We start from the raw sequence: 11232 nt of genomic DNA on the forward strand, positions 1-11232 counted from the left end.
GGAATGCCGGCTCCATTAGGGGGGGTGTAAAAGCAGCAACAGACAGAATTGTTGATTTAAACTAATTATTAAAAGGTGGATTACGTTGGCATAATCAAAGATGTTTCAAGGAAAAAGTAGGTGCTCCTGTCTGGCCGAGAGCAATGTGCTGTGATCTCTTCAGGAGAGTTGCTGATTTTCCCGGCTGCGCGTTCTGATGACGGTCTAACTCTACTGCTCGAGTTCTACTGCTGCTTGCATTAGACCAGTACATCTTCTGGCTGGTTTTAATCCATGCTGTTTGTCCTTTCAAATCAAAATGCTAGAAAGAGCTTTTTTTCCTTTTAATAAACAATCTCAGTAAGAAAATTCTGTTTCTACTTCCTGTGCAATTCCCTGGTACATGTGGAGGGGAAGGGGAAGGAGGAAAAATTTAAATAGTACAATATTCTTACAATTATTTGGAAGCATCTAAAGTTATTTCTGGAATAATAAGCAGTTAACTGAATTCTTTCTGCTGTGCTTCTTTTGAAGATCAAAGTGTCTGTGTCCTCTGGAGGCAATTGTATTCGCACGTACAGACCAGAAATAAAGAAGGGAACATACAACACCATCATTGTCAATGTGAAGACTGTAGTTGCTGACAATTTGCTTTTTTACCTTGGAAGTGCCAAGTTTGTAAGTCTGTCTCCTGCTTTTCATGTCAGGCTTGCTCGATCATATCAGACTACTGACAAATACAGAAGATGAGAAAGGGTTTTGGTTTTTTTTTCCTCCCAGAGGCTTCAAAGAAGAAGCCCTAAGATAATCTAGACATTTACTGTCTTTAGTACTAAAACAGGGACTTTGAAAATATGACCAGTAAATAGTTTTTAGATGGTTTTGTTTTAACTAGAGATGAAATAGGGAACTTTTACATGGACTACATTACAGCTTTAAAATTCACAGAGCAACCAAGGTAATTTTGGGGTTGGCTGTGGGTTTTCCCTTGGGAGCAAAATAGCTGATCATCTTGCATCTGTCAAAGCTCCTATTTATTGTAATTTTAAGTCAAGAAAGACTACAATTATAAGCCATAATAACCATGAATGATTCAGTTTCCCATAAGCCCTACAGCAGCCAGACTTCTAATAGTCAATAATAATTCAGTAAATGGGAGAAGTATTCTATTTCTAACAATTTGAAGTGTGTGTTCTGTTTACCTAGTCTGGATGGCAATGTGTATCAGCCTAGAATCCTGACATCTTTCTGCCATCCAATGGATGTTTTAGAAACAACGTTATTCTGAGTTGAATCTTTCTCCCAATGGCTACAATATTAATGTTTAATTAAGGTGTGACATTGCTTCTATTTTCGTATTTTACATTAGACTGACTTCTTGGCCATAGAGATGCGCAAAGGCAAGGTGAGCTTCCTGTGGGATGTGGGATCTGGTGTTGGACGGGTGGAGTATCCAGACCTGACCATCGACGACGGGTTTTGGTACCGGATTGAAGCCTCTAGGCAAGTATCAAAGATTTTGTTCCTAAAGAAAAACTGGCTAAATTTAACAAGTTCTGATTCTAACCCACTCAAGTCGCCGTACCTCAGCTTGACATGGAAATGTTTGCTCGGTTTGAAACTTGGACTTTTTAAAAAAAGATGATGTCACACACAGGAGAAATTCTAGTCTGATTTAGTAAAAGCTTTTGAGCCTACATCCAGTAGTACCAAAAGTGTATACACTACAAGTACTATTGAAATGCAAATTGTTCTGTCAAGAATTTATTTTCATCATATATTTCCCCTCTAGCATCAACAATCTCTGACTGCTTCTATTCCCTTCTGTTTACCTATCGCTCTATCGATTCTCCTCTTCAACTCGCTTCCTTTGAAAATCGGTTACAGGTTTTGGCACTCAGATAACTACTAGTCTTCTCTCCTTGAATTACAAAGAGGAAGAGATTTTCTGAATTTCTGGTCTTGATACAGCACTGCAAAGGAACGGTCTGTCATACACCAGTATCTTGATTCTTACTTGAATTTCTGCCATTTCCAGAGGCAGAACCTCTCTTCAGACTGGAGGAGTTTAAAAAGATGCAGCTTAGGCAAACTCAAGGATAAAATATTCTGGAAAGTTAAACTATACTTTGTAATTTGAGATCGGATGACGAATGCTTTCAAACTTCAGAAATATCAATCCCCTAATATTCAAATTTCACCTTTGTTTATTTGAAGCTTATGTTTTCCATTCAAATAGCAAACACATGACATATGGTGTAGTAATTACAGCATAAGGATTGCATAACTATATCCTTTATCTTACAAACCCATCTTAGTAATTTAGATATCGTCATCTATCCTGCAATTTGATACGAAGCTGAGTCATTCCTCCTGCATCGTGACAGTTAGTTTCACATAGTATTGAACATAGAACTGATAATTTAGTCAGAAAACGGGAGAAAGGAGGAGAAATCAAGCAAAACACTCTAATTCCAGTTACATCCATAGCTCTTAGAGGAGGAAACGGCATCCAGTTCAAATAACCTCACGAAATCACAGCAATCAGCCTTTCAGAGCAGAGAATTAAATAAAATTATGGCACCGTCTCCGGAGGGTGGTTTAATGAAACCTCGTTGCTAGGAAAATACAAACTGGGGTACGGTACGAAATTGTCGAAATCTTCAGCAGTTCACGTGGTGCATACTAAAACAGCTTCGTGACGCAGGAATCCAGACTCTCGTTTACAAGAAAGCTGCTTCAGCAGAATATGGAGCCAGGACACGGTATAAAAACTCATCCATCCTCAAAAGCCCGTTGCTATTAAGCTGGTTGTTCTGGATGGGGGGGTGGGTGCCATTAGTTTTGAACGAACTGCTGGATCAGCAATTGAAAACAATTACAGCGGCGCAGGTCTGCAGCAGAGAGCGGCGTTTAGGAGAATTATGTTGCAGAGGCATTAGTTGGATTTGTGGGATTAAGATGAAGAGCTGGGAACTGATTGTGCATTCTTAAGGCAGACTTCTTAAACCATGCACCCTACTGAAGATGCTTCAATCTGGACTGGTTTAGCCCATTGGATAACCCTCCTCTGTCTCTCCTCTCTGTTGGAGAGTTTTAATCATTTCATTCCCACACTTTCTTCCTCCAAATTTCTGCTAAATTCCAGCCACAGACTTTTTCAGCAACCTGACAGAGCTGCCTGACCAGTGGGAGCAGAGCATCTTGTTAGAATGGGGACCTAAGATGAGATCCGGGCCAAATTTTGCGGTTGATTTCGGTGGTGACAGGCATCAACACACAATGATAATGATACAGTAGGTTTAAAAGTTGATAGCAGTTCTTAACCAAGGGTCCTAAAGGGCCTTAGAAAGAAGAGTTATGGTGGCAGAGGGGTTGTGGAATTCTCAAGGTCACTCAGCACACCGAATGAAACCTAAATATGAAGGAGCTGAGTAATGCTCAGAGATGTTTGGTTAACGTCTGCTCCAAAATTTCCAGTGTTTTAAGACTAAGTCAGTAATTACTGCATCTATTTTCTAGGGACACTTCTAATTTTTGTCACCTTTTTATTTAAAGCATACTAACAGTTTGCATTTTATTCTATTTGCAGAGGTTGTCATGAAAGTTATTTTATGAAATTGAAGTAAAACTTGTTTATTCTGAAAGGAATTTCCTGTAATTTTATGGTACAGGGATTCGACAAATGTCACTTACAGAGTTACTTACCTGCTTACAGAGGCAAATCTCATTGGTGTCAACCAAAATATCAATTAACGAAGGGAAATCTGGCATAACAGTATGCGACAAAATGATTTGAAGCAGGTTTGCAACTTGCAAACAATGTCAGTTTTGTGAAACAGTCCAACGGTTGACAGCGTATTTGTGAGACTCGCGAGATCAGTGAAACAATGTACTTGACTTCAGGTCTCATTTAGGAGCAGGACCTCATTACCTGTGAGTCTGATGAATTACCAGTGTTCTGAAATTAGCATGGTTGTAGTTGTTAGTGGCAGAGTCTAAGCAGCCCCCTTCCTTTGAGGACAAAGGACACAAGCTCACTGCAGCCACATCCAGCCCAGCTCAGCAAGGACCCAGCGTTAAGCCGCTGCGGCCAGTCGTCCCAGTGAAGACTGTCTGTGCTCCCAAGGGAACACAGAGGTTTCTCTATGGCGTTTTGTAATCTAATGTTGATGACCTGCAAAAGTCACCTCCTAAAGCGCAAACCCGCGTGGACGGCGTTACATATTTTTTTCAGATGATCAGCCACGCAGAGCTATCACTAGCACGGTATTTCCTCACGTGTTGACTTGCCATGCACAGGACACAATGCCTTTTCGCTGTCAAGTTAGCCAAGTTCTTTTTTCAAGCTCAATTGTCCTCCCTAAGTAAGAGAGAATTATTTATGGGAGAGACTCCATTGTTGGCAGTTCCGTCTGTCTGAAGATGAAAGATGTCTGTGCTATTTGTGACATGTTAGACACCCTAAAAAGTGTCAGTCTGCTGCTCGGGGACTTCTGCATTATTGCACCTGGATGTGTTTGAACTTGATTCCAGCACAGTGGAGATCGCAAATGCCAATGACTTTCTTGCAGAGAGCATCAAACTTGAGCAGTTTTTCGGAAAGTCCTTCACAACTGTTGGTTTTTCAGTAACTAATGCGCTGAGAACCTTTATCCTTTAAAGGGTTTCAAATCAGTAAACCCAAAAAAAATTAAAAAAGGGAATTTCTGCTGCATGGAAAGCATTCTAAGTAGCATTCAGTTGATTTTGGAATAAAAGGAAAAATAGTGTCATTAAAAGGAAATTTTAAAAAAATCCTTTAGAATAACGTGGATGGCTCTAGCCCACTTCTGTAAAATGAAGTAGACATCGTGTTCAAATACCGCAGGTGTCACTTAGGAGATTCCCCAGGAAACTGGGAGTCCCATCCATGTGGTCTCCAGAGCTGCCAGATCAAGGTATGGGTGGGTAACGGAAAAGCTCCAGTGGGTTTATTTTGCAAATATGTATTTTACACAGTGAAAACCTTGAGATCCGTGTCTACAAAGCAGGCGCCATGGCATCGATCTACCAAGGCGTTCCCTGTTGACTGGAAACCTTCAAAATTACTTTTGCAGCTTCACAGTTTAGGAGAGATTTGTCAAAAATGTCATTCGGGAGAGATTTGTCAAAAATGTCTCAACTTTTTCTTTTTTAATTAATGGTTTAATTGGTTTATTTTCTAGTTCTATATTATTTGAGAAGAAAACTCTCAACCCATTTTTTGGCAATTTTTTGAGGCAAAGGAATTTCCGTTGAGTGTTTCTTAGACATAAAATGCAGAGTCTTGTAGGAATTTTCCACCCTCTAGAGCCTTGGTCCAGTAAATTTCTAAATCCAGGAATTCTCTAAGTGCAGGACAGCAGTGTCTTCGTTTAGCTTCTTCAGTAGCCGAAGTCACGCACTCTTCCTTGCTGTGCTCTACATGTAAATTCAAATAAAGCTTTATTAACAGAAAGGACAGTTCTTCCTGCAAGGTATGCTTTTAACTTCTGGTTTGCTTGTTACTTCAGTACCCCAAGCCAATCTTTTATTTTCTTTTTTTTTTCCTTTGTAATTAGAGAAAAAGGAATTTTGCATCTTTGCATGCAGCAAAGTTCAGGACTATAGAAAATCAAAGGAATCTTTTTGATTTTATTCTCTGTGACTTGAGAGTGTCTTGACAGGATGAGTATGTAGGATGAGTGTTTTCATCTAGAAAAGCTACATGTGGAAATTTTTGGTGAATTTTATCACCTCTATTTAATCAACTTCCTCCGTTTAATCAACTTCCTTCCTTTCCCTAGAAACCTTTTTCACAAATACGGTCTGTTTTCTGAGAAAAAACTTGTAGAATCTACTGAGGTAGCCAGCAAAATACCACATGCAGTCTAAAAAATGGGCAGTCCCTTTTGTTAGGTGTATGCTCTTCGTGAATGGTCATGGGAAAAGCAAGTAGGTTTTATTTTAAATTGTGTATTTCTGTCTGAAGTATCAAACACTTCCGTTAGAGAAGTTCCATTACTATTGGTATCTGTGCTCAGTGTTCCAGTGCTAGATGGGGTTGCAAGATCAGGCCATCCATGTTAGGAATTCCCACATTAACTGAGGGTCATGGGAAATCTAGTATCCCATTAAAAATGAGATAAAGCAGCAATTTCCAACGTTATTTTATCCATAAATCCGCCGTGTGTGATCTCCTTCTGCCTGCCTCATCTCCCAGCCATTCATACGAGATGCTTCATCTGCACGTGGCAGGATTTGGGTCACAGTCCTTAAACATTAGTGTGCCCATCTGATAAGCAACCAGAGAGCTCCACTGCAGAAGCTGTGCATCACGGAGAAGGGAAGGGAAGTACTTTATCACATGATCATTCCGTTCAGTTCTATATAATCTAATAAACCTTATGAAATTCAGAAATTTAATTTGCAACCCCATCTGCGTCATTTGTTAGGTCAAGAAACAATTCCTTAACACTGGTGTCATTACAATAATTTGAAAAATGCAACTTTGTTTTAGTCAATGAAAGTTTCACTTCATCTGTTGAGTGAATTTTGTTCAAAAAGGAAAAGAAGGTGAGGGGGGGGAAAAAACCCTGGTTCCCTGGTCACATCTTTAACTTCCACAGGCATATGAGTCTATTTGTTTGTGTCAAAATGGAGCATGGCTGAATCAGTAATAAATGCCTGTTTAAAGATGCCATCTAAACTAGACTGCTCCTGCGTTTGCTTTAACTACCGACTGTCTATGCTTCAGTTATTCTGTTTACAATCTCTAGGACTGGGAAAAATGGCACAGTATCCGTGCGAGCTCTGGATGGGCCGAAAGCCAGCATCGTGCCAGGCACATTCAGCGCCGTCTCTCCGCCTGGGTATACCATTCTGGATGTGGATGCTAACGCCATGCTCTTCGTTGGTGGTTTGACTGGAAAAATAAAGGTAACGTCCTGCCTGGTGCTAGCGTGTTGACTGGCTCTTTTTGTGGACAATTTTTGTTATTGCCTGCAGTAGAAATCAGAAACTTTAATAGGCTGGCATCATTGTAGGACATGCTTTGGTAGCAAATAGTACAGCCACGCTCCTGAAAGGTCCTTGAGATTTGCCTAGACGTGCTCGGACCTGACGTTTCAAGTTGCTGGGTCACTCCCTCCTTTGCAGTCTACATTTGGCATTTCTGCTTTGTTTTCTTTATTTTTTTTCCTGTTTCTCCCCCTTGTACTACCCCTCTACTTAACTGCTACCTGCATCAGATCCCTGATCTATTTTCTCTTCTTTTTGCCTGTTCATTTTTCTTTTGGCTGCTTCTACATTGCTTAACTGAACGAGAATGGATAGAATATTTATGCCAAACAGAACAGATGGAAATCTTTCAGCCAAAAATGTTCTCCAATAAGTACTAATTAGCATGTATTTTTCAGTGGCTTTCGTTACAAAACAACTTAAATGAACCATTTTGTTCCTGATCAATATTTTGCATTTTTTTAATATTGCCATTGCCAAAATAAATCCTCATTTAGCGTTAAAAAACCCAAATGCTTAGGCTTACCCAAACAGTGAGTTTTCATTACACTGGAGTTTGTGTATCTCCTCGAGTGCTGAAATAGCACAATATTTTTACGGTCCAGCTTTCTAGTTTTTAGACAGTTTAACTCTGTAGGTGGTTGTAGTTTGGGAATGTGGATAGGCATATTCCTTTGTTATGGAGAATAGCGGGAGTGTGTGTTTCAAGAGAGGCAAAGACAAAATCAGAGGATACGAGAGGAATAGACAATGTCAGGTCCCCTTGCTTGAGGTCAGCGTGTTGAAATCCAGCTTTAGTTTCAAAGACATCCGTGTGGTTTGGAGCACAGTGAGGTAGCTGCTTTTTAGAACTTGCTCCGGGCTTCTGCACAGGCAAAAATAGCAATTCTGAGCAACCACCAGTGAACTTTACTGAGCTGCAGCTGACGTGGACAGGCACTCACAGGAACAGGAAAAAAATTTTGAGGGGTTTGGGGCTAGGAAATTGCAAGTCAGTCCGTATTAGTAAAACTCAGATCCACTGCATCCGGTTTATCTTTATGTGTTTCATGTTCTAAAGGTGCAGTGCAATGAATGGTGATTTTCTTGGTGAACTTTATGGGTGTAAATATCTGCCATGCATTTTCTTCTATGTGGTTTGACTTCATATGGGAAATCAGCATGGAAGTCAATTGAAGAACTTCTCAGAGACTTAAATATTAGAAAAAACCCAGCCTTTCTGTCACCTCTTTCTATGTTCTCGTTATACAGCCTCAAACAGAGGTTCTGGTTTGCTCTTTATCTCCCAGCTTTCTGTCTGGAGGCAACTAAAGGCGTTTGCCGCCTTCTGTTAGCCCTAACCAAGAACCCTTGGAACATATTTCTACAATCCATGAATCCTCCATTGCTAGAAGTGGCTCCGCACTGCAGAGACTAGCAACCCTTACAAAACCAGAATGGCCTGGCTGTACTCTGTCCCTTTGATCTGCTTTCTCAAAGGGAGTGGAAACAAAGAGGGGAGAGGTGCGTTATCTATCTCCCACACCTGAGGTACTTCTCTGCTTGCTTTTAGTCTTGGATTTTTGCTATGTCAGATAAACTCCCATTTCTACTGTTGTTTTCACCAGTAACAAACTGAATTGCGTTGGCGTTATGTCCAGTTTTCTCCTTGCCATGATAACTCGGTGGAGCAAACACTGTCCTCAGCTGAATCGGGACTATTCGGTGCTCGCGGTCCTGGGTAGCTACAGTGACCACAGCTCCAAACAGACCATCCCTAGAGGTGATAGGGTGTCATGTGTCTGCCCACCTCACTAAACTGCTCCTCAGAGCCTGGCTGCAGACTTTAGAAGACAGACTGGCTCACATAACAATTGTAAGTGACAGAATTATGGTTAAATGAATAATTCCATCGTTTCGCATGTAGAAAAGCATTTTAGAGTCGGTTTATAAAATATTTAAATTTCATTGACTCAATTGAGATCACAGAAAATGCACGGTCGGGTGTTTTTGGCTTGTTGTCTTTGGGTGATCCCCCAAAGGAGTCATGAAACTTTAAACTCAAATGCCAGCCTAAACCCAGAACTTAGTTTTATTTTAGATTTCCCTTTGAATTATCAGAAGACAAGCAGGGCAAGTTCTGAAACATAGTGATACCATTTATATTTGCACAGCTTTAGAACACCAAGCCTCCCAGACCAGAGCTTTCACCTGAATTCTACTGTGAAAAAAACCTCCCGTGTTTACATTTAGAATCCGGAGAATCAAAGATGATACAGAAATCTGGCAACAGCTCCTCTGTGCCACAGCATAAAGAAATCTCGTCCTGATTTCCACAACAAAGCTGTCACATTGAACTAATCAAAATGTACCTTTTAGTTGATGCCACTTCTAGGTTTACATGTTATAAATACTGTCTTATTAAATAAAGAGCCTTTCGTATTACAGCTGGATGGTAGAAGAAGGGAGATCCTATGTTCTATTTGGGTTACCAGGCCCCAAGGCTGGTACTTAGCCCTCTGATAAAAGGTGTCACTACTCTTAACAAAGGTCATCTCACTTAAATTGCACGGTCAGAGGAAAAATTGGTTTGAATTTTAAAATGCTTACTATATCTACTACTTCATGTTTGTTAGTAGTTGTATTTAACCTTTTAAATACTAACAGTACTTGAATAATATTTAGTCAAGAAGAATTACAAGTGTCAGAAAAAGTTAAAGACTTAGCAGAATCTCTAGAGGGAAGAGGGTTCAAGAAAGGGCCTGGAACACAGAAACGTTTAAATCTGAACCCTCTCCTGCATGTTTTTCTTTCTTTCCTTTCGTTAGGTACAGTGAGGCAGAGGTGGGTAGTGAGCACAATTCAGCACATAAAGGCTCTTTAGAACCGAGTACAAGGTGCAGTGCTGAGCCAGAACAGGAATCACGTGCGCTGCAGAAAACAGAACAGCCATTTTCCACCTCACCAAGAGTTCTCCAGATATTTCCTGGAGAATTCTTCATTTTTTTATCTTAGTCAGGAAATCCTTTCCAATTTTTCTTTCTTTTCCTACAGGTAAATAAAGACTGGGCAGAGGTAGGAAGTTTAGCATGGCTGGTGCATTTGCAGTTCAGGGGGTTAAACTCTATCAGATCTGCTCTGTTGAGACACAATCTGAAATAAAAGACAAATAATAACTTTAATTTTGGGGGAGTTTTGTGGCATCAGGTGGTACCATTGTCAGACTCACAAAATGAAGATCTTAACTGAGACACTTTTCTAAAACCGTAAAGCATTTTGGACGTTTATCAAGGTCACTAATACTTTTAAAGTCTTTGTCTCAGAAATGTGGTTTTTTTCATATTACTGGGTTGTGGAGCGCTTTAGATTTGTCCTGAGATTTTGTCCACGTCCCTTTTCACATGCGTCTTTGCAGTGTATTCGGAAAGAAGGCTTGTTTCCAGTTTTTAAAAACATCTTTCGTCTCGCCTGAGTAGAATGCTGTGACTATGATACTCAGATGTCATGAATTTCTCCGAAGCAACATTAAGTTCATACTTGTTGCTAATTAAAACCTTCCCAATTACCCTGGGAAATCTCGTTAGCACATTAAGGCTTTTGAGTCATCCTTTTCCCTGAATATTTTGAAGTTGCACTTCTCCATATTCTCTTGCAAGATCTTAATATTTGTAATTGCTGTATGGAAAACAGCAGGTGCTTGTCTGTCTCAAATAGCGAAGTACAGAGACTTTCAATCAGCTCATCCTGATGAAGTGAAATTTAAATGAAACCAGGTATTTTTAGAAGGATAATTCTGAGCTGAGTGCTCTGTGTGCTGTCAAATATTACTACCTGGATCATGGTACCATGTTACCGTCTAACGAGCGTTACCCCGCACGTGTGACCCTGGAAGGGTATTTACTGACCCCATTCTCAGATTAAGTATCACTCTTGGCATTTAAAATATAAAGCAGCATCTTCTGGTATTTGGGATTTTTATGCTGGTTACATGTTTGGGTGTAGTAGATCATTTCAAATCGGTTTCTACTGAGGTTTTGTGTTTTCTGTTGCAGAAGTCAGATGCTGTAAGAGTCACCACCTTCACCGGCTGCATGGGCGAAACCTTTCTAGACAGCAAGCCCATAGGACTGTGGAATTTCAGGGATATCGAAGGCGACTGCAAAGGATGTGCTGTGAGGTAGGTGAAGCTTCTGACTCATTGCTCCTCAGGCTCCTTCACAAACCTGTCTGCAGCGACGCTGCGGTCCGTGGTGA

The 11232-nt window shown here is 40.4% G+C and overlaps 1 protein-coding gene across 1 annotated transcript in view; it reads left to right on the top strand.

Annotated features, from left to right (window-relative positions):
- LAMA2 (laminin, alpha 2) overlaps nucleotides 1–11232 on the top strand; it is a gene marked incomplete at both ends in the record, with an annotated part of 120064 nt that overhangs the window by 82040 nt on the left and 26792 nt on the right. The window contains 4 exon segments of the mRNA XM_010137681.1: nucleotides 514–657; nucleotides 1349–1482; nucleotides 6759–6918; nucleotides 11031–11155. Coding sequence (XP_010135983.1) covers nucleotides 514–657; nucleotides 1349–1482; nucleotides 6759–6918; nucleotides 11031–11155 — 563 coding nt within the window.

The sequence above is a fragment of the Buceros rhinoceros genome, unplaced genomic scaffold (assembly GCF_000710305.1).
Source record: "Buceros rhinoceros silvestris isolate BGI_N320 unplaced genomic scaffold, ASM71030v1 scaffold17866, whole genome shotgun sequence".
NCBI classification, from domain to species: domain Eukaryota; kingdom Metazoa; phylum Chordata; class Aves; order Bucerotiformes; family Bucerotidae; genus Buceros; species Buceros rhinoceros.